Source organism: Microtus oregoni, unplaced genomic scaffold, assembly GCF_018167655.1.
Source record: "Microtus oregoni isolate MIOR12 unplaced genomic scaffold, Mior012 000018F_ref0000195, whole genome shotgun sequence".
NCBI classification, from domain to species: domain Eukaryota; kingdom Metazoa; phylum Chordata; class Mammalia; order Rodentia; family Cricetidae; genus Microtus; species Microtus oregoni.
In genome coordinates, this window is record NW_024543077.1 from 6136381 (window position 1) to 6160572 (window position 24192).

The window sequence follows — 24192 nt, forward strand, 5'->3', positions numbered from 1 at the left end:
GTTGTGCAATAGTACCACTACAAACTCTTGTCCCTTCGAGAGGCAGCGTGTGCTGCAGGAACCTGCGCTCTAGTTTGGACATTACACGAACGCGCGCTGGGGGTGGGGCTGGGTTTGGGGCGAATCACTTAATTTATCAAAGGACATATCACATCAGCATGTTCTCTGGTTAAGAGTCAGAGTCAATTCTACGAAGGAAGGTCTCCCATTCAGTTCTGAAGCCGTACCGATTTAAAGGTAGGAAGAAATACTATCTTCCACTTGGCAAACAGGGTTCCTGTCGCATGTGTTGCGTGAAGGACGCTCTCTGAATTTCGAGCTCTCGCTCACTGGGTTTAAATGGATTTGCAAAGAGCACGCCCTTCCATTCAAGAAAGATTGGCTTCTTCTAGCCGAAGTGCCAAAGCCCGGGGTGCCCTTCACCAAGCGTTTAGTAAGGAGAGCGCCTACGGGTGGCGAAGGTGGCTGCGACTGTACTACAATTCCCAGCATCCCTCTGTCCACCCGGCTCCAGGCACTCCCGGCAGGCGAGGTCTCGGGAGTCCCGGCCAGCGGCCGGCGGGAGCGAGCGCTGAGGCACTCTGGGAGTCGCCTTCCCTCCCGGGGGGCGGAGACGGGATACGCGCAGGTCCCGTCTGAAGTTTACAGTCCGTCCCAGTCGGCTCGGCCCCACTCCCAGACGCCGGCGGCCCAGCCGAAAGCCAAGCTCACCGCAGAGAGAGCGCAGGAGGGACACGCCCCGCCCCGGAAGCGGCTCCCAGCCACACAGAGCGGGCGGGGGGCGGGCCCGGCAGGCGAGAGGCGGCGTCTGGTTCGTCGCTCGTGGGGCGGGGCCGCCGCTCGGGCCCGCGCGTCTGGGTGGCGGCGGGGGCGCGCCCGCGGGGAGAGGCGGCTGCGGCTGCGGCTGCGGGCGGGGGGTGGGGGGGAAAAAAAAAGGAAGAACCGGGAAGGGGGCAGGGCGAGCGGAGAGCCGTGTTCCTGAGGCGGCGGCGGCTCGGACGGAGGAGGGCGGGGAAGGAGGATGGGGCCGGCTGGGGGCCGGGGCCGGCGCTAGCCCGCGGCTCGCCTGGGACCGAGGGAAGCCGCGCTGCTCTTTCAAGTTGCGCGGGGAAGCCCGGCCGGTGCCGCCGCAGCCGCAGCCGCCTCGGTGCGGCGAGCGGGCGGGCGGGCGGAGAGGGAGGCGGGGAGGGCGGGCCGGGCCGGAGCGAGCTGGGGAAGACGGAGCGGGCGCTGCGGCGCGCGGGCGGCCGGCGGGGGGAAGGCGGCGGGAGGATGGAGCAAGTGGAGATCCTGAGGAGGTTCATCCAGCGGGTGCAGGCCATGAAGAGTCCGGACCACAATGGGGAGGACAACTTCGCCCGGGACTTCATGGTGAGTGTCCGTCCGAGCCGCCGCCGCCGCTACCCTCGTGTGTCGGTCGCCGGCCCCCCCGGAGCTCCCCTCGCCTCTTCCCCGAGTCGGCCCGGGCCGGGGCTGCGCCAGCGCTTTGTGTGCGGGGCGCGCGCCCAGCGGCCAGCGCGGCCGGCGAGCTTGCGGGAGGCGAGGTCGCCACCGCCCCACCGTGGCCTCGGTTCTCCGCCGCCCGGGAGCCGAGGGAGCGGCCGCCCGGCCCAGCCCGCTCCGGCCCCGCCGCCCGCGACTCCCTATTGTCTCCCCGGCCGGGCGTCCGGGCGGCGGCAGCGGCGGCTGGGGTGCGGGCTCGCCTGCCCACGCCCGCCGTCCCCGCCTGCCCCTCCGGGGAGGGTCGGGGCGAGCTGTCGGGCCGCGGCCGGCGGAGCGGGGAGCGAGGGCGGTGTTGGCGTTCACTCGCCGAGTCCCTTTGCTGCTGCCGGCCTGGGTCCGAGGGGACGGTGGGACGACGTCGGCTCCGAGTTCACGGTGATTATCACCGCTTGCCAAAGGGTTGTCCGTACGGAATCTCGTGCTCTACCTGATCTCCGTTGGTCCCGTCCGGTTTCTTTTTCTGAGACCCGGGGTTAAGGCGGTCTGCGAGGCCGGCGTGACTTTAGGTTTGGCGGGGGTGGGGTGGGGTGGGGGTGTCGGGGTGGATGGGGGTTATCGTGGAGGAAGCTCTCTCGGGACCCTAGGGGATATTGCCGGGGCCGGAGGGGATGTGACTATCACTTCCTATCCGGGGTGGGGGTGGGGAACTTGGGAACAATAGTCCTGGTGGGGTGGAGGCGACTCTACGGGCTGAAGCCCTGAACTGGGAGATAACCTTCCCGTCCCCCCCTTTTCCGCCGCCCCACCCCCCCTTTCCGCACTCTGCTTGTGTAGGCAGGCTTGAGTCGGGGTGAGGGTTAAAATCCAGTAGGTGAAATTGCTCTAGGTACGTAATTGGGGGGTGCCCATTCCGAAGGCGTGAGACCAGCAGCCGACTTCCTACATTGCCCCCTCCCTGCTCCTTTTATTTTTCTGCTGGACAATGTTCCCTCTAAGGGTTGTTTCCCGGCTTACGAGGCCGTGGTTGCGGCTGCTGCTCCTACGGATGTTGCGCAAGACTGGGGCGTTGGAAACCCTGGAGGTCTGGGGAATGGAAAAGGAAATGGGACTTGGGAAGTCCTTCGCTCCTTAGCGGGGGCTGGGAAATGAGCTAGGGAAAAAAATGTGCTCCCGGACAAGGTGCGCTTCTCATAATACTCATCTCAGCCTGAAATTTGGTTACGAAGAGCCGTACAAGGTTGAGGTCTACAAAAATGAGTGGGTCCGAAAAACGTTGGCGAGTTTTTATTTAAAAGTGCAGACGAAGTGACTTTTATAGTACAGAAGGTTTTCATATTTTAAAGAGATTTCTGTCTAATAAGACTTTAGTGTTAGTTGGCACAGTGTTGATGGCATTGTGGAGTTTTGTGATTTCCACCTCTCAGATGTGTAAAAATAGAAAGTCGGAGCAAGGTTTTATTTAGTGGATGGTGAAGACTGAGAAGTGTAGATCCTTTTTATTTTAAACATGTTCTGTTATTTAGGTACTGTTTTGGGGAAGGGACTTTTAACCTATAAAGGTTAAAGTGTAATTTTCCCTTCCTACCATCAAGAACTTTTGTGTTCGTTTCTTTTGAATGTCATTTACGAAATTAGATGAGTCCCCTTTTTACCACTCCGTAGGAAAGTAGAAGAAAACAACTTACTTTATGTATTTGTTTAAAAATAATGGTTTCAGCCTTCCTTGGTTATGGAAGGGCCATGTGGTCCCTGGCTGCTCCTTGGCTGTTTCTGGATAGCTCTGTCAAGGAGCATTGTTTGGTAATGCAGGCTGCTCAGACAGGTGCCCAGTCCTTGAACTTCTAGACAGGGGATTTAGCCTTGGGCTTCTTGCTTTGGAGGTGAGTCAGGGATTTCTGTTGGCGGTGTCATTTCACAAGGACCAGATCTGTTCCCATTCTTCTACAATAGCTAGGTATTTCTACATTAGAGATTTGATGACTAAAGCTATTCTTTTATAGTGCTTGATTTTTTTTTTTTATTTCCTGACTTGATAAGCAACAGCTATAATTAAGACTTTTGGCGGTTGGCTCTCTTTTTCCCCTGAACTAGAAGGCTGGAAAGGAACTGTCTTCTGTTCCGGAAAGAGAACCAAAGATGATCCTGATACACTCTGACTTGTTATTCTTATCTCCTGATGTGGATTAAAAACTCCATCTTAAAATTTTAACATTGTAGAGCTGAATCTTAAAAGAGACAACTATAGCGGCTGTTTCATTATAAAGCAATATAGTTTCAATGTTGGAAATTTTAGAATACTATTAACAGTAGTAATCAGTAATGGTGATGCTTGTGCTTGGGAAAGTGGATTGGTCATTCATACTGTGACTGTTTCCATCATTCTCCCTGTGTTTGTTTGTAATGTCTATGTCACAATAAGTACACAGGCCTTTTAGGTAGTTGGGGAATTTTTTTTCCCTTGAGGGACAGGGAACTGAGCCCACTGTGACCCAGGCTGCCCTTGAACTGATCCCTGCCTCCCAATATTAATTATGAGATTAAGATATGAGCCTGCCATACCTGTGTTATATTCTTGTCTTTGGGGTTTTTTAAACTCAGATTTTTGGTGTCTTATTAATTACAGCTACTTTCTAGCAATAATTTAAGTGACTCTGTCACACTGTGACTATGGTTTACCAATTGCTCGTAGCCGGATGTTTAGTCTGTTGTAATTTCTATTAAATGCTTTAACATGAATAAAGCCTCTACATTGTTTATTGCCTAATATCTCTTTACAGGAAGTGGACTAGATCAGAGAATACATATTTACAACTTTAAAAAGACGTGCCAGTAAGGTTTACGTGCATATATATTGTAATTATCTTGATTTTATTTAATGGTTTAGAAATTGTATCTTGTTTGATATGGAATTCTTTTCGTTTCTTCTTGGTGTTTTTGAGTCTAGATCTCACAGAACCTAGACAAGCTTTGAACTTGCTGCCTGCGTAAAGGCTGACCTTGAACTCTGGATTCTCTAGCCCCCACCACTCAAGTGCCAGAAATACTTGCCATCACACCTGGTGTGAATTTCTTGATTACTACTGATAGAAAGATTTCTACTTCAATAGGCACGCAGTGATCCTAGCAGTCAGGAGCTGAGGCAGGAAGGTTGGGGGTTTCAGACAAGCCTAGTTTATATGAAGAGTGAGACCTTGTCTGCAAGGTGGACAGAGGAAAGAAGGAATTCACTGTCGTTTGGCTTGTTCTTGGCCTTGCATGGGCACCAAGACCGTGCAGACGGTGCCAGGCACGTGAGTCCTGACATGCTGATGTTGTTAAATAGCTGGTGACAGGTCCGGACTTCATCTTTACTCTCAGCTTTTAGACTGAGATGGTGGTGTTCATTGGTATTTGACAGGTTTTCTAAAAGTTTTATTTATTTGAGTTATTCATATGTATGGGTATTTTGCCTATGTGTATGCTAGTGTACCGTGTGCATACCTGATGCCCAGAGGAGCACCCAGTGCCCTTAATGGAGTCTGCGTCATCTCTCCAGCCCCAGAGTCAGGTTTTACTCCATAAACATCCCTGGAGTTGACTGAACCATGCACTGAGGACTAGAGAGCCGGTATATAGTGCAGACAAAAGCTGATGTCTGAGACAGATAGGTAGGGTTTGGGCTGTGAGAAGAGGTTACCACCTCATGAGGGATCTTACTGTATTTAATATTTATGTTTTCTGTAAGGTCATAATGGTGATTGTACACGATTCCCCTTGCATCTCCTGCAGGCATATTCAGCCTTCTGACATTGTAGCACCAAGTTGTCATCAACAAATTCTCATTGGAAAACCATGCAGTTGAGTTAACAAAATGAAACAAAAAATGCTCCAGAAAAATCTTAGTATGATAATGAGTTTTGCAGTTTGGGGTGTATGTGGAAGGCTGTAGGTTGAAATACCTTTTAGAGCCACAGGGAAAGTGAGATTACGGAGAACAGCGAATGTGCTAGCTTAGCATTCCTGTGGCTTTCCTTCCTCTCCCCCCACACCACACCTCCTCAGCCTGCTCTCTGAGATTCTGTGAGCCTTATCTCACTCAGAGAAAATAGACTCTGGAGGGCCGCGGAATGTTTTAAGAAAGGTAGTTACTTGGCAGGAAGGGCTTGATCTGAACAGATTTGGTGAGGATTGACGAGCCTAGTGTGGTGGTACCTACTCGTGGTCCCAGCACTCAGAAGGCTGAGGGTCCTGGAGTTCAAAACTAGGCCTAAATACTAGACTGGGGGTGGAGGAAGAAGAGAGAGATGAATCAATGATTTACTAGGTATGAACATAGTATTATAACGCAAAGATTTCTAACTGGGGATGTAATCAAGCTATAAGGTACCATTTGGTACAGTGGATAAAGAAGAATTAAGTAGAACTGATCAAACAAGATCGTAGGAAAAGTTCCAGAGCAGAAGATGAATTTAGTTTGGGACATGCTAAATGCCTGTGCAGTGTCCGGTGTGCATGGGGAGCTCACTGTTATTCCCAGGGTGGGCTTAAGGAGGTGGGAATCATAGGAGTCTGAGGAAGAGGTTGACGGCAGATTGAGTGCTAAGCTGACTGAGACAAGCATAAAGAGTGGCCAGCTTTAGGGACGTGTTTGGGAATGTTCCTGGGAAGGTGTGGTCAGAATGGGGGGACCCCAGGAAGGGAAGGATGTGAGAAAGGAGCTGTCACTAGACTCAGATCACAGTGCTAGTGGGACTGGTAGGGGAGGGTTGGGAAAGCACCTTTCCGTTGGGTGAGAGGGGTTCTGCTCTCTAGAAAAAGCAGTTTGGGACTAGAGTGTGGAAGAGACCAGATTAAACAGTTTAAAGAGAAGATAGGTGAGATGTAAGTATAGTTTTCTTCCACATATTTTAACGTTTTGAAACTAGATGGTAGAATCTACAAAAAGATCCAGGCTTTGAGAGAGAATGTTTTCCTACTATTTATTATCTATGCATTTATTTTCTTTTAAGTACACGTAGGTAAAACCCTGAAACCTTGAGATTTGGTGCTTGTATTTGAAAAGGGAGGAGAATAAAGGTGTGCGGAGATCTTAGGCTTCAGACTCTATTAAAGTTAGCAGTAGCTTTATAGCGATAGAATTGCCAACCATTAAGTTTATTCAGAGTATGCAGTTGATAGTTTTTAGTGTAGCCACAGAGTTGGACGGCCATCGTCACAATCAATACAGAGCGATTTCGCGGTCACTCCTAGTCACAGCCTTCAGGAGTCCCCTTCTGTCTCCGGGGGTTTACCTGACTGGACAGTCGGTGTAAATAGAATTGGAGTGTCTGTTTTATGACTGTCTTCCCATAATGTTTTGTTTCACCTGGTTTGTTCTGTTTTTGGTGATTTGGTTTCTTCGAGTTAGGATATTGCTGTGTGGTCCTTGCTGGCTGGGCGCTGGCTGGCTTTAGTCTTCCTTCCCAGGGCTGGGATTACAGTTTGCCGCTACCCTAGGCTGACGTTTGCAGGCTTCATTCATGTTGCAGTGTGGACTGATAGTACTTTTTCTAATGACTGAATCCTTGGTCTGTCCCTCTATGGCCACTGGGATAGCAGTGCTGCTCTGAGCGTGGGTGACTGCGTGGGTGCATGTTTTCAGTTCTGTAGATATTCAGCTGAGAACTGTCGGGATTGTTGAGCTGGTTGAGTTTCTTCTAACACCCACATACTGATGGAACATATGTGGTGTCCAGTTTTGCTGTGTCTTTCTGATTGTTGTGTCTTTGCAAGTGTGAAATAGCATCTTGAGTTAGCTTGAAGAATTTTGTATATGTAACTGGTTTTTGAAAACCAGAGATAGGAAATATTTTAATATTATAATTAAATATCCTAAAATTGAGCTAATCTCAATGCTTAGTGTCACTAATTTAATTATTGCTTTCTTGCCCATCCTCTGTATTCAGCCAGACACACTTAAATTTTAAATTCCAAAAGTGGCGGTGAACCTTTTAATTTCCCAGATCTTTGATACAGTGCACTAAAAATTTGCTTAACCTGTTAATTTCCTAGATGATTTCTAGGTAATTATACTTTTAGAATATAACTGGCTTTTTTTCAGTATTTGAAATTTAGATGAAATAGACATTAACATTCAGATAAATTTAATTTTTCATACATTAAACGCATTTATGTTTCTATACCACTCATTTCCTTAAGCTTATAAACATTTACATTTCTGACTAACTTCAGCTGAAACACCTCCTAGACTAGAGACAGCACTTCATTCTTGATCTTCCCCTATGCCTTCATTCATGTTGCAGTGTGGACTGATAGTCTGTAGGATAAGCATTGCTGCCCATTGAACAGGTAGAAATTGTAGCCAGGTTTACTGCTATTAAGACAAAGATTTATTTATCAGGTGAATTCTTCAAAAAGTCCATTATAGTCTTAGACTACCATGAGAGCTATTTTCCCCCTCCTATGCACTGCCAGGTTACACAGTGTGGTAGTACTTTGAGCAGTCACGGGGAGAGAATACGGAATTGTCAGGGAGATGGCTCTGTGGGGAAAGGCTCTTGGCTGCTAACCTCAGGACCTGTGCTCAACCCCGTGAGTGCACATGGTGGAAGGACAGAGCTGATCTCCACTCGAGCACTGTGGCATGCGTACACACATACATGTGTGGAGAGGGAGCTCATGCTGCTCTTACAGATGACCCAGGTTCAGTTCCCAGCACCACACCTGTTGTCTCCCAACTGTCTAATAAATCTAGTTCCCAAGGACCCTCCTGTGGACTCCACAGGCACCTACATTCACATGTGTCCACACTGACTGACGTTCACGGAAATGGATCAGTAATTTTTTCTCTAGTTTAAAAAGGATGCTAGACTGGAGTAAAACCTTTAAATTTTTTTTAAGTGTGGCTTTGTTATTTGCAGTTTCTTGTGCAAAAACCTGAATAATTCTGTCCTCTGTTTCTGTGAGTGCTGCTTAGAATACCTAGATATCCAGGCTCATCTAGATGGGGCACACCCCGTAAATAATGTACTTTTTAGTAAACACCCAATTCAAACTTCTGGTTTTGAATTTAATTAATAAAATCTAGGTGACCACGTCGCTGTGATCTTGGGTGAGCGAGCCGGTGGGTGTTCGGGAAGTAATTACAAAGTTGCGCTTGCTGTCTCCTTGCCTCTAGTCTCTTTTGCATTCAGTCCATCCCATAGATCATACTCACTTTCCCGAAATTGGCATCTTTACACTAAAGGGAACCATAGTAAAATCAGGAGACAGACATTTAACCTCTTCCTTCCCGGTTGTATGGTTTCTTTCAGTACGTCTCTGTAAGACCCACTGGAAGCATGATTCATTTTTATCACCTCTCCACCCTCATTTTCTCCCCTCTCCTTCTCACCCTTCCTCCCCCTTTCTTCACTTTCCCCTCTCCTCTTCCTCTCCAGGGACTGAAGCAAGGGCCTTCAGGGTACACACTACTGAGCTTTGTCTCCAAAGCTCTCTTTCCTAGCTTAGAGGCTTGACCTTCCAGAGCCTCTTTAGAGTCTCCCACTACCTCTCTTCTTGGTGGTTTGTGGTTCTTCTTTCTGAAATGTTATTTCTCATCCTTGCATGCTCTTATCAAATAAATGAAATCTTGCATATCTGTGGTGTACTGTTGGGCATACTTCTTACCCTCTTAGAAATCATAAGTTTGCCTCTTACAGACTGGAATTTTGAAGATGAAAAAATTAAAATTTTGAGGCTGGGAGTGGTAGCACACGCCTTTAATCCCAGCACTTGGGAAGCAGAGACGGGAGAATCTCAGAGCTCAATGCCAGCATGATCAACATAGAGAGCTCCAGGGCAGCCAGGACTACGTAGAGAGACCTTGTCTCATATATATAATTAATAAAGAGAGAAATAACTAATTTTGTTTGCTTGTAGTCTAGTCTAAACTGGCCTCAAACTTGGAGCAGTCCTACCTCAGCCTCGTCTGTGCTGGAATTACAAAATTAAATCACCACACTCTGACAATTAAAAGTTTAGAATGATTTCACTATTTACCTAAAGTATAGAAGAGAACGTGTACTTAATTTCTGCTTTTCTGGAATAAATATACTAATGTAACTGATCTGAAAGTACTTGTTTTCCACTGTAAAATTGGATTTTTAGTACTACATAGAAAAAAGGCCTTTTTCCAGGTGGTGGTGGCTTACAAATTTAATTCCAGCCCTTGGAAGGCAGAGGCAGGCAGATCTCTGAGTTCAAGGGCAGCCTGAGCTACAGTGTGAGTTCCAGATCACCTGGAGCTACACAAAGAAACCTGTCTCAAAAAATAAAAAAGGTTTGATTAGGTTTGAATTGAAAAAGTCCTAAGATAAGCGAAGTGATGCACCTGTTCTGAGCCACCACTCTTCCTCAAAGGAGCTGAGTTCTTTCATCATGTTTCCTATTCCACAGCGGTTACATTTTCTTAGATTTATGTGCTTACTGACAGTGGTGGACAGGAGACGCAGCCGTGGCTTTGGAGGGCGAGGCGGGGATCCTGTTAGTCTTGGTGCATTTCCTGTAACAGCTTCTTTTCAGATGTGAGTGGCTACCCTGGTGGGCACTAAAGGTAGTCATAGATTTGCCCTTTTCATCTGTGGTCTCTGTCATAATCTTAGTTCTACAAGAAAATACTAACTTAGATCTATGAGTGCCCACCATGTTCTAGGCACCGTGTGTAGAATGGACACTGACGGTACCTAAAGAAGCTGAGGATATGATACTTGGGAAGACCAAGATACGTGTATGTAGTGTCTAAGTAGTTCTTAGAATGTTGTCAGTGGACATGGAAGATACTGTATTGTGCCAATAAAAGTATATTTAAATTTAGAAGAGAGATAGGAAAAGCATAAATGTGCCCGAGCAGTTCAGTAATATAACATATTTAATCTGATTCTTCTTTTTGAAATTTCTTTACAAATTGTACTGTGGGGAGGGGCATGCCTGTGGTGGTCAGAAGATGAGTTACTGGAGTCTGTCCCCTTCCGTCACGTGTGTTGTCAGGCTCAGCAGGAAACTCCCTTACCCCCAGCCATCCTGCCAACCCTAAGCTGATTCTGGAAGAGCTTGTCGAGACAACCAGCAACACTCCAGAGACGTGGAGGGATGGGGTTGTGTTGTGTACAGTAAACAGCTGTCTAATGACAGATGACGTTAACTTGATCTTCGTTTTTGAATGTTAGACTAAAGAATATTTTTCTGTACTATTATTTGTTTGATCATAGAGTGGGATCTTTCAAAATTGAGTTCTGGACATATGGTCACTGCTGCTTTGAATATTTTTTGAAACAGCGACTCAGTACGTAGCACAGGCTGGCCTGGAGCTTGCTGTAGCTGCCTTGGTGTTCTGAGTACTGGTATTACAGACATGCACCACCACTCCATTTTAATAAATAGTGTTCTTAAATTTGATAATTTCACATTAACTCAGATACGTGCTGTCCTTTTCCTCTTTTCCCAGTTGTTAGATTATTTCCTTACTTGTGGGTTGGGGATGGGTTCACTAGGAAAGTGCTCGGGTAGCATCTACAGGATCTACAGGGCCTGGGCTGCATCCCTTCCAGCACTGTAAGAAAAAAACACGTTAAAAAAAATCTTGGTTTTTGCTTTTTTCTTCTTTTTGGTGCTGAGTATTCATTCCAGGACCTTCCATGATAACTGCTATTGGGCTGCTTTAGTTAGAGTTTCCAGTTCTGTAATAAAACACCATGACCAAAAGTAACTTGAGGAGAAAAGGGTTATATCATTTTATAGTTTGTAGTCTGTCGTCCAGGGAAGTCAGGCCAGGAGCCTGAATGTGGGAAAGGGTCCCGAGGCCACTGACTTACTCCTGTGGATTGCTGAGTCCCTTCTCTACCTTCACATGCTACAAATAAATTACATTTAAAAATGTCCTAGCGTAGGTTTTAAGGTTGCATTTGTGCTGAGAACAAAGCAAGACAGAAAAGGAATTACAAATCCCGTGCTTCCGATGTAAAGAGCGTTTCTAGATCTTTCCTCCCCGACTTTTATATAGGGTGGTTTTACTCTGGAGTCATAGACTCTGATATTAAAGAATCCTGAAACTGGGACTGGACAGGTGGCTCAGCTCTTCTAGAGGACCCGGGTTCAGTTCCCAGCACCCACATGGCAGCTCACAGTAGTCCGTGACTCCAGGGGACCTGACACCTTCACACCAGTGCACAATGAAAAGAGATGCTGTCCTTGACACTGCGCTGCCTAGGCTAACACTTTATCAGTCACAGAAAACCTTTTGTTTGATGGTAACAGCCTACACCATACTAGGTTAAGATTAAAGGAGAAGACTTCCCATGTCAGCCCTTCCGTGATTCTCCCATGTCTGTCTGACATAGCGGGGCTGTTTGTACTTGGCTTGGCTTCTCTGCACTCCTCTGTTTTGCCCATTTCTGCCTAATAAAGGCGCCCCTACACCATACAGTAACTCACTAGCCAGTTTGGAGCGTGAGGGAAAGCTCAGAATGACTAGAATTGTTACATCTCAGTTTCGGGTTACTAAGAGGCAACTTGGCAGTGAGGTGTGTGTGAGAGCTCGTTCATGTGTGTGGAGAAACTTCTGAGTAGAAAGGTGTTTGCCAGGGAGGAAGGCAGCCTAACAAGTGTGTAGTGTGAGACAAGATAGTTTTCAAAACCAAACCCGAAAAACACTATTTTAAGGTTCCAGCCGTCTTTTAGTCACCTTTTTTACTGGAACAAATAAATACTTGGAGTTGTCACCTCTTAGAACAGGAAAATGGTATTTTGTTTTTTGCATTTGCTATTTTTGCAGTACATGTTAAGTCAGTGTTTTACGTATATGAGTGTTTGCTTACATTTATACTTGTGCACCCTGTGTATGCCTAGAGAGCCCTCAGGCCGGAAGTGGAGTTACAAAGGGCTGCGACCTGCCGTGTGGGTGCTAGGACATAAGCCATGTTGTACCTGCCAAGCCATCTCTCCAGCACCCTTGTTTTTGATACGGGGTCCTGCTAAAGTGCTCGTGCTGCCCTTGACTTGGCTGGGACCTGGGGTTAGAGGCCTGTGCTCTCAGGATTGGTAAGAAGGTGTGTTTGGCCTGGTTTGAGAGGTTCCAGTTCATGAAGGTTGGCCACGTGGCTTTCTCGGGTATACAACAAAGCAGTGCGTCATGGCTGAGAGTCTCATAAGCTGCCTCATGACCAGGACATGGAGGAATGAAGTTACCCCACAAATGTAGTGCCTGGTCTTTAACCTTGGTAGTGTGCTAAAGAAAGAGAGGTGGGCGTGGTGGCACTTGGGAAACAGGCAGGCCGATCTCTGTGAGCTTGAGGTCTACTTAGCAATCCAGGCCAGCCAAGGCTACATGATGGAACCGTGTTTCAAAAGAAAGCAGGTGCATCTGCTGCCCATTACGGAGCGGTAATTAGGGATCACCTTCACACTTACTTGTTTGCTTTCTATCCAACCCCCCATTGATCTCTGATTGCACACTAGTAGTTACTATGAAACTTTTATATTTTGAATTAATAGGCTCGGAACTAAAGTAATCTCGTCATCTACCTACTCATAAAAATATTCTACAACATTGTCTCCATAGTCATACTTCATAAACTGATAAAATCATTCCCTTTTGTGTGATGTGGAATTAAGACAGGTTAATAAATTGAAATGGAGAAATCTTCATTTCAAAATAATCAAGACAATATATAAATTTTCTGAAGAGATAGCTCTTCGATGTAAAAAAAATTAATGATGAGAAAAATGACATCATTTTTCAGATCTCACTAAAGTTTGGCTTCATAAAATTTTTTATCTTACTGTGATGGAAATAAAATCTAGTTTTACAGAGATAGTGACGTAGAAAAGTGCAAAGTGTTTATTAAATATTGAAAGCTGTTAAGCTTGTGGTGAACTCGACTGTGCGTGCGTGTGTGAAAAACATGAATTTTTGCTTGAAAAGTCTGCTTACGTCATTTATTTCCCTTTGAAGTGGTGGGCTTTTTACTCGTTCATTTTGAAGGAAATGTCTGGGGTTTAGGTTTAGTTCTTTGTTGGAATGGTTTACCTACGTCCGTGAAGCCCTGTGATTTGGTCTTTAGCACCAGAGAAGTAAAAGGGAAGGAGGATCCTAGCAGTTCCCGAGCTAGCACATGAAATGATGGGCTATGGAAAGGTGGCTAGTTCCCTTGTGTAGAGTTGCAGGCATATGCTACCACACCTGAGTAAGTTTTCTCTTGAGGTTTCATTATTTATTTGCTTACTGTGGAGGTTGAATCCAGGACCCGGTCTCTCCTAGACAAGAGCTGGTACTGAGTGATAGCACTGGGCTCACCTCTAGCCCACGTGGATTTTGTAGAAATGTGCTGTCTAATCTCCAAGAATTGCCGTTACTGATTTCTGTTTAATAACAAACACTATATAATTTCTTTTCTTGTAAATTTGTTCAGTTTTATATTATCGTGGCCCATATTTATGCCCCATTACATGGTCTGTCTTGGTCAGGGTCCTTTGCGCTTGAGGGGAGCGTGTATTCTGTAGAGTGTTATATCTAGTCGATTGATGGTGCTGTGGACTTCAGTTTGTCCTTACTGATTTTCTGTCAAGCAGGGAAGTTCTCCAGCTAGTAAGTGGATTCCAGTCCTCCTGCTTCTTTGTGTCAGTTTCGCCGTATGTGTTGTGCTGAATGAGTGTTAGACATATGCATAGATTGTTACATCTTATTGTACTGAATTAGTGTTAGATATACATAGATTGTTACATCTTATTGTACTGAATTAGTGTTAGATATACATAGATTGATACATCTTACTGTACTGAATTAGTGTTAGATATACATAGATTGATACATCTTACTGTACTGAATTAGTGTTAGATATACATAGATTGTTACATCTTATTGTACTGAATTAGTGTTAGATATACATAGATTGATACATCTTACTGTACTGAATTAGTGTTAGATATACATAGATTGATACATCTTATTGTACTGAATTAGTGTTAGATATACAAAGGTTGTTACATCTTATTGTACTGAATTAGTATTAGATACACATAGATTGTTACATCTTATTGTACTGAATTAGTATTAGATACACATAGATTGTTACATCTTATTGTAATGAATTAGTATTAGATATATACATAGACTGTTTATCTTCTCGAGGATTGACTCCTTTGTTGTTTTGTGATAACCCCTTTAGTCTCCATCATTTAGCTTGCTGTAAAGTCCACTCTATCCAAAATTAGTGATTATTTTCTTGACTCATCTTAGAATGATAAATCTTCTGTATGTATTTACTTTTCCCTCCTTTTTGATTCAAGAACTAGCCTGGAACTCTTTCTTCTTGCCTGTCTCCTGAATGCAGAGATATCTGTATGTGTAACTGCACATAGTCCCAGCATCCATTCACTTTTAATCTGTAATACCTTCTTCCTAAAGTGAATTTCTATAGTCAGTGTGTAATTGTCTTGTTTCTCCGCTATTCTCATTATGTCCTTTAATTTATGCATTTATACTATTGACATTCAAATAATTGATGATTTACAGCAGTGTCTGTTATATTTATGTTTTATATTTTCATTGTTCTCTTATCTTCCACTCTTTTGCATTTTGATTTTTCACTGAGCATATTATGTTACTTATATTTTCTCTTTTCTGTCATTTGTATTTTTTTCACATTTTAAAGTGATTGACTTATATGTTGTAATACCCCTGTGAACAACATGAATGAGCAATTGAAGGCTAGAAAGTTAGATGTCTGTAATGGCAGGGAGAGCGTGGCAGCAGCTCAGGAAGCTAGAGTTCATCGCACCTAGATACGTGGGAAGCAGAAGGTGAACTCCAAGTGGGCTATAAGCCCTTACAGTTTGTTTCCAGCAAGGCTCCCCTTCCCAAGGTCGTCTCCAAACAGCAGCACCAGCAGAGACTCGGGTTTTAACAGATGAACCTGGGAAGGGGCGCTTTTCATGGCTGAATACTAACTTCTCCCCTCTTATTCCCTTTTATCACAATCATATACACATAGCTCTGTGTGTGTGTGTGTGTGTGTGTGTGTGTGTGTATGTGTGTGTGTGTGTGTGTGTGTGGTGTACGACTTCAGGACCACCCTTTGCAACTTAGTAAGAAATTGTCTTTATTTTTTTTTCAACATTTTATTTTGTTCTGGTTTCTGGAATTAGTAAATCTTATTTGGCCTTGTGTCAGCTGTTCAGAGCCCATGTGGAAGGAGAGCCTGCTCCGCTGTGAATGGTCCTCTCACCTCAGATGCACATCTTTATTACAAGAGGTGATGCAGAGACTTAAGTAATTTTAAGATAAAACAGATGGAAGATTACTATCCAAAAACATAAGTATCTTCTAAATATCAAAACAGCCACCCCCACAGCCAAAACACTCTAATACAGTGGATCTCAAGCCTGGGTCAGAACTCCTTTGGGGGGTCACATGACCCTTTCACGGGGATCGTACCAGATATTATGTTATGATTCATAACAACAAAATTGCAGTTATGAAGTAGCCATGAAACTAGTTTTATGGTTGGGGTCACCACAACGTGAGGAGCTGTATTAAAGGGTCACAGCATTAAAAAGGTAGAAACTTAGGTATATAGCATGATAATTAAGAAAAGAAGATAAATAATTATTGAATACAGGGGAGCAAACTACCGCCTTCCCAATAATGAGAGAAATACAGATTAGTGATCATTTTCTTTGGAGGGCCTGATTTGGAAAAATTCAAAAATTTGTAACTGAAAAAAAAATTAGAAACAATAGCAGGAAAGAAAAGTATAGAAACAGTGATTTCTAGGTCTGTTCATGGGAAAGCAGTTGGCCCCTTGTCAGAATGCTGTCTGACACATGTCAGGTTCTTGAGCCCGTAATTCATGGGTATGTATATAAACTTAGATTTTTGTGAAACCTAAAGTATCTTTTAGTCAGGTGATTCACCCTGCTGACGTGTGTAAGATGAGAAGGACTTTGAAAGAGAGAGAGGAATTGTGCATTTTCACTTTATGTTTGTGTGGAGGAAAGAGTTATTAGTGGACCTGGAATTGCTCTTGGGAAGATCTGCTTTGTTTGGTTGAGCCTTAGCTGACATCTGGGAACTTGGGTTTTTAGAAGGATTCCCTTGTTAAGAGTGCTTCACTGTGTCGATTGTTGAAGCAAGTGATCCTGTTGATACTGAACACCTGCCTTCTGTGTAGGCGTTGAGACCTTTGGGATGTGCTAGTCCAGGACTGCCCATGTGGCTGGACAGTGAATCCTGGGTAGACCACTTTTTACGAAGGTTGTCACAGTTGATTGCTTCAGGAAGTCATGGGTCCTTTTGACGTCATTAGGAGAGACCTGTGGGAAACTTGTGCTTCCGGGCTTGTTCTCCTGGGCTTCTCTCCACACACCTTCCTTTCTGCTGCTTTCATTTGGGATCTTTTGGCCATAGTTCTGGATTCTTTGGCAGGGATTTTATATGTAAGTTCTGTCTTGCCCCTTTGTTTGTCACATGACTACAGTGCCTCAGTCCTGGGAAGCAGATTTTGATGGACAGCTGGTGTTCTTGAGGGGGGAGCAGATGCGCATGTTTGAGAAACAGAAGGCTAGTGGGGCCTGGCCCATGAGGTGGAACGATTAGGAGACGAATCGGAAGTAGGCTGGTGAGCAGGCCAGAGGAAACAGGACGAGGTTCTATTTGTATGTTCCTGCGTGTAGATAAGTGCTGTACCACTGAGCTGTCCCCAGCTGGAAAGGAGGAGATGTGTGCCAGGTGTCCCGCTCATCACCCTGCCCCCGGACAGGAACCAGAATTTTTTTTTAAGAAGCTGAAGTTGAAACAGAAGCTTTGCCTGATGAGATTGTGGGTAATAAAGAAGTGAATTAACTTTGTTCAGAGCCTGGAATGGTGATGGTGTACGCCTTTAATCTCAGCACTTGGGAGGCAGATGCAGGTGGATCTCTGTTAAGTTTGAGGCCAGCTGGGTCTACAGAGCGAGGTCCAGGACAGCCAGGGCTGTTAAACAGAGAGACCCTGTCTTGAAGAACAAAACAAAAACCTTAGCTCAGGTATATTATTTAAAACAAGATGACTGTGGCCACACCACCCGGAATGTCCACTTATTTCCTCGGGTCTCTGATGCGAAGAATCTGGTTAGATTGGATGGAAGGACAATTTGAGGCAAAGTACTTCACTTCATTTTTTTTTAAATATTTATTTATTTATTATGTATGCAATATTCTTTCTGCGTGAAGGCCAGAAGAGAGGACCAGATCTCATTACAGATGGTTGTGAGCCACCATGTGGTTGCTGGGAATTGAACTCAGGACCTTTGGAAGAGCAGGCAATGCTCTTAACCACTGAGCCATCTCTCCAGCCCCTTCACTTCATTTTTTACAATCAGTTTCAAATCAGTATGATTAAATAACAAAGACCAAATTTTAAATAGCATTTTATTCTCTCCAGTTATACAAGCTCTATATGTAGCTTACGTGAGTGTGTTACAGATGTGATTAGGAGGCCAGTTCATTAGCTGTGGTGTTGTGAGTGTGATCCTCACGTGAGAAGATACTAGCACTGTGGAGAAGACACGTGAGTGAGTGCATCTGTCTCCCGGACAGTGGTTTCTAGTCATTGGCAGTAGTGATGGAATTAAAAGCCAGGGATGGCAAATAATAAGTTCTAAAACAGGAAAAAATGACATGAAATCCATCACAATGGTTATGATTGCTTCTGATTCTTATTTTGTTGTTGTTGTTGCAAATTTTTTAGCTCAGTATTGAGCTTTGGTGCCTCTTGAGATTACCGACAAACTCCTAAAAGTAATTTCAGTAGAGTTGTAACAAAAAAAAAAAATTTTTTTTTTTCTTTTCAGAAAGTTGGTAGTTTCCCAGGAAACGTAGGTTTTCTCTTTAAGACCTTGGCTTACTGACCACAGCTCTGTGGCACTCTGGTCGTGCAGAAATAACCATTTTCCATAGAGTGGTGAGTATATGTTGAGCTGTCTACACTGCAGGTGTGATAATTGGTCTGTGCTGTTTGTTTTGGCAGTGAGAAATAATTGGTCCATGCTAGAATTTAGAACTTGTCTTTGGTTTGTTTTTTAGTGGAGGTAAAGAGAATTGATGTTATTGTCCCTTAAGGTATAACAGTGGGTCTTGATGTTCTTAATTTTATTAATGATGGGTTGCTTTAGTCCCCTATGAAAATTGTTGACTGTTATCTTACTTTTAAGAAAACATAATTTGAAGGAAGATATTATTTTGTGTGTGTTGCTGGAGACAGGGTCTCAACTCTGGGTGATGTCAAACTCATTGTGTAGTGAAAGCTTGCCTTGGATTCTTTACTTTTTTATTGTTATTATCATTATTATTTTGAGACAGAGTCCCAGTGTGTTGTCCTGGTCTTTCTGGAACTCTCAGGTCTGTCTGTTTCTGCCTCTGCTGAGTGCTGGGATTAAAGAGGTGTACAATTTTAGCATTGCCTTGAATTTTGTGTCCTAAATGTCCCAGGCATGGGGGTGTTTTAGTTGTGCCCCACTACACTCAGATCAGTAGCCATAGTTTTAATGCCTGGAGTTTGTAATTTCTGAGACATTTACTGTGGGGACAGCAAGGGGAAAAATCCTTGGAATTGGAGTTAATAATTGGTAGACAGGCTGGAGAGATGGCTCAACTGTTAAAGGCCAGGCTACAACCAGAAATATAAGTCAGTAGACATTGGGTCGTGAGTCTAGTGGGCAGAGAGACGTTCCATAGAGAAAAGGGAGGTGCTGATAGTAGGAGTGAGCCTGCCCTGTGAGTTGGAACACGTGTGCAAACACACCCACCTCTGTCCAGTTTACTGTGCAAGATAAACTTTCTTTTCTTAGGTAACTTTGTTCAGTAAAACTAATGCATATGACAGGTTTTTGTTTTTGTTTTTCCAGGACAGGATTTCTCTGTGTAGCCCTGACTAGCCTGGAACTCACTTTGTAGACCAGGCTGGCTTCGAACTCACAGAGATCCACCTGTCTCTGCCTCTCAAGTGCTGGGATTAAAGGCTTTTGCCGCCACACCCAGCCGTGTATAACAAAATTTTACCGCATTTATCATTTGGGATGTCTGACCACGGTGTCCTGTGGAGCTCAGCCGACAACTTTCAGGACTTAGTTCTTCCTCCATGTGAGTCCTGGGGGCGGTATCAGCTCATCAGATCTGCTGAGCCATCTCACTGATCCCGTATGGCATAATTTTATTTCATTTCCCTCTGATTTAAGTGATACTCTGCTTTTTATTTCCATAAAATACCTTGATGTTAAGTAAAGAATAAACTTAGTTAAAAGTTTGTATTTCTAGCTGGGGGTGGTAGTAGATACCTGAGGTCCCAGCACTTCAGAGGTGGGGGAGTGTCGTCTTGGATTTGTGATAGGAGCTGCTGTTCATACAATGTGACGTTCTGGCTGTGTCTTCAGGAAGTTCTAGTTCTGCCGAGGATGATGTTTGTATATTGAGATGTGTCCTTGATTAGCTGTGCATAGAAGAGCTGAGTTAGAGATGAGGAAGCGGTTTGGGAGTAGTGGATGGGGGAGTATGTCACAGCAGTGATCTCAGACAAACGTTTCAGGGCTTCTATCCTGGTGTAGCCAGAGCAAAGCAGAGTGGTCTGCTGGAGTGTTTACCTAAAAGGTCCCGAGATTCTCCTTTACATCATTTATCCTTTGTTAATCAGTCCTGACTTTCAGCTTCAAATGAAAAAAGTGGTGGTTTTTGCCAGTTTCGCCTGATAATGTCAAGTTTTGCCTTGTTTATACAGGGTTAATTTCTGGTATTTTACAAACATAAAGTGTGTGCATGTTGAGGTCAGAATTGATGTTGGGTGTCTTCCTCTATCCCCACTTTGTTTTTACTTGAGACAGGCTTTCATTGAACATGGAGCTCCCTGGTTCACCTATTCTGGCTAGCCAGAACGTCCCGGGATCCTCCTATCTCTGCCTCCCCAGTGCTGCTATCACAGGCATGGCATGCTGAGCCCAGCTCTATAACGTGGGTTCTGGGATGGAACTGAGGTCCCGTGCTAATGCAGCCATACTTCACCAACTCAGTCATACTAGTTTGACTTCAATCAAACATTCTAAACCCGTACAGTCCAGAGATAGGCTAGTTTGATATTTACATGCTAGTAACAGTATTTTTTAAAATCTGTTTTCTGTAATTAAACCATTTATTTTTGTAGGACTTGAAAACTGTGTGCACAGTCAAACAAAACAGTACTACAGTTGGTTTCATATCGTCCTCTCTAATCTGAGCTGTGGTCTTTAGGCAGTTGCTAGCATGAGGGCATGCACAGCGGTGCACATTGCATGTTCAGAAAAAGCTGTAGTAAAGTCACCCGAAGCATCACAGCGAGCACTGCCAGGGTCCATCTTGGTTGTGTTCAGAAACCCTGTGCCACTGCCGGTCTTGCCCCCCTCTATCACATTCAGTCCACGATCCCTGCACAGTTTAAGGTCTTCCCGTGTGACTTCAGAACATTCCAGTCCTCATGTGCCCTTTGTTACAGCCCGAGCTGCCGCTGTCCTTGGTTACTTGGCTGTGTATCCTTCTTCCACCCTCCCTGGACTGCTTACCTGCCCTTTTCTCCCTTACTAATTCCTTCCCCAATTTCCTATAAAAAGGCCCCACTACAAACTTATATATAAAATACAAAGAAACCTGATAACTTAAAAACTTGTATTTTACCAAGCGAATTAGTCAGTTCTCCTTCACAGACGCGGTCAGACGTACCGCAGCAGCACCCGGTAACTGAGTAAGAATGAAAAGTGTTGTAGTGAATTTACCCCGACCCCTGAGGGACTGGGAACCTCGGCAGAGCCAGCTCAGGTTCGGTGGACAAACTGTCCGGGCAGACAGAGTGACCCACGATGTGAGTCTCTCTGAGACTCAGTCTAGGAAAGGTTCCAGAGAAACAAATCTGAAGTACAAGTAATATTTAAGGAATTTTTAATTGGCTAATAGTAATTAATGATTATTGAGCCATGCATATGGCAGACTCTTGCTGAGTCTTTTTATAAAGATTCTAACGGTGGGTTAAATGGATCGGTGAATATTATCAAAACCAAAATTTTAATTAATGCAACTAATTGTAAGGCTGACTATATTTTTGATAGGAACAAAGTCTCTACTTAAATGTCTTTTTAATGCAGCTTGGTAGAGTTTTCTGGATGTTGATGTTTTTCAAAGTGCAAAGCAAAGTTTTATTCTGTTTTTATGTTGCATATCTAATGTATATGATGATTTTTAAATATATTTGATTTTATATGTGACTTAATTTACACATAATCATATCTGAACACTGATATATAATAACATGTATTAAAATATGTTTTAAATATTATGTTATTAAATATTTTAATACATATGTATATAATCTGTGTCCATACACATACACACACATAAAATATGCAATGATCAGATCTCACTGGATATACCATTTATGTAGACTCTAGGTTTTTTATTTTATTTTCATAAAATATTCTTCATTTTAAAGTTGAGCATATAAAGCATTCCATGATAGGTCAGGCTTTAAAACTATTAAGTAAATAAAAATTCAAACTTGAATATTTGTTTATGATTCGAAGACCTTCTGTAATAATTACCAGCTTTCACATAAAAACACTGTAAAGCTATCTCTCAGTAGTTGTCACACAGGAAGTGCTTGGCGTGGGTAGTAGGTGCTCCAGGAGGGTGACAGCAGCTTGGAGTCCAGCCTGGCCCTGTGCCTTCCTTTGTAGTTAACTCTTGGTTCAGTAATAGTGATGTACAGTACTTTCCTTGTCTGCCAACGCTTCTTTGACTGTTTAAACCGACATCCTTTAAGTTTAATTTTCACAAAAACCTTTATATTGAGATACTGTAAATATCTTAAAATACATCTTTTCTGATGTCAGATCTTTGAGCAGAGAAGATGGATATGCAAGATATTATTAACAGGGAATAATGAAATCTGTGAGCAATCTTTTTGCCTTTTCCTATTGCTTTACTTTTGCATTTAATCTTCCGGGTAGGCAGTATGTTCATACAACAGGGAAGTGTGAAAAGACACAGTACTTGCCTTCCTGTTCATTTCTCAGCTCTCGATTCCTGTCCCGCTGTAGCCTGTGCTGCTCGATTCTTGGAGATGCTTTGTGCGTGTGTGCAAGCAGATGCGGTTTGAATCCTTTAATGCCATATCACTGTGTTCAAGACTGAGCTTTCTTACTTGCATTTTAGTCATATCATACTTGATTGTATGAAACAGATTTATCCAGTCCTATTAATAGGCAGTTTTTTTTATTGTTTGTGAACTTTGCTGTTATGAACATATTGCAATAAAGAGCTTTGTGCATACATTATTCCATATTGTGCCAGTTTTGTCTTGAGGCACATGTGTAGAAATGTAAGATGCTAACACCGTGTTTGGACACACATCGTACTGAAGCCTGGCTCTGGTGTAGCCCAGTGACCTGTTTCCATGAGTGCTGGCGTTGCAGGCGTATGGAAAACTGGGTTGTTTACACATCTATATATTTTGAGATTTTTTTTTAAGTCACTATAGACCTCTGAAATTTTAGTTAGGCTTTGTGCCAGTATATAGCATGATTTTTCTTAAAAGAAAAAAAATGTGTTTTCCTATGTTCTGTCTCTAAAATTTAGTCTTTTTTTTTTCTGAGCAAAACAAAAATAACCATTTCCTATGTAAGTGCCAATGTGTAAAATTATTTAAAGTAATACCATAACAATGACAAGATTCTTGTGTTAAAATTCTGTGGTTTTTTTTTTTCTTTAACTACAGTCATGAAAATTTTTAATTGATTGAGTTTCAGCATCATGGGTTACAGAAATAAACTGGTGAAAAAATTCAGTTGCTACTAGATTTTTTTCATTTCATTTGTATTTAATAATTTGAGTCCCAAAATCAAAGTACTTTCAATATGTCTTTAATCCATCAAGGAAGTAATCTCCTTTGAAATTAATTTTTAGAAGTGTAGTTGCGTAGAACCTAAACAATTCACAATGCCAACTTTCAGTTCTGAAAGCAGGAAGTGTATTACTGACAAACAGAAATATTCCAGCCCAAAGAACATCCCTGCTGCCATATGTGGTAAGAATTTGTCATAACCCACAAGCCACTTCTGTGAGGCAGTGAAGAAGCAAAATTAGTCTTTGTTGAGCATTGCCAATCCAATATGAAGGAACTTTGTGTGCAGTGTTTTACAAGTGATTGTTAGTGTATGCCTCAGAAAGAGCCTGGTTCATCGAGGGTGCTCCTGGGCTCCTGAGAGGAGAAACCTGTCCAAGACAATCTCAGCTTAGTGATATCTTCAAGTAAAATTACTTCTAGTTCCCTTTGCTGTTCATTTGGAATAAACAATCTTATAATTGCACTTACTCTAAAAAGAAATTATTCTTAGGGTTAATTTTTAAGGGACAGGGAAATTAACAGCTTAGAGGAATAGGAGAATTAGTTGTGAGGAATTGGGTCAACAGAATTCATTTGTAAATCTTTAACATTTTGAAAATATCAATGTTTCTCTAAACTTGAATTTTATTTTCTTGTATTTTAAGCGTTTAAGAAGATTGTCTACCAAATATAGAACAGAAAAGATTTACCCCACAGCCACTGGAGAAAAAGAAGAGAATGTTAAAAAGAACAGATATAAGGACATACTGCCATGTAAGTTTGAACTGCCCTTGTTAGAGTACATAGAATGCTGTGTAGCTCTTGTGACCCCAGCTCTGAACTGAGCAGCTGAGGAGGTA

At 43.4% G+C, this 24192-nt stretch overlaps 1 protein-coding gene across 2 annotated transcripts in view; it reads left to right on the forward strand.

Moving 5' to 3' along the window:
* The first annotated feature begins 1183 nt into the window (after positions 1–1183).
* Positions 1184–24192, forward strand: part of LOC121458906 (tyrosine-protein phosphatase non-receptor type 12-like) — a 63975-nt gene continuing 40966 nt past the window's right edge. Inside the window, exons 1-2 of one of the 2 annotated variants that reach the window (XM_041668283.1) lie at positions 1184–1371; positions 23998–24106. In XM_041668283.1, the coding sequence (XP_041524217.1) occupies positions 1273–1371; positions 23998–24106 (208 nt within the window). In that variant the 5' untranslated portion in view covers positions 1184–1272. The remainder of the gene's footprint in view (positions 1372–23997; positions 24107–24192) is intronic. The other variant, XM_041668285.1, reaches the window with a different exon arrangement.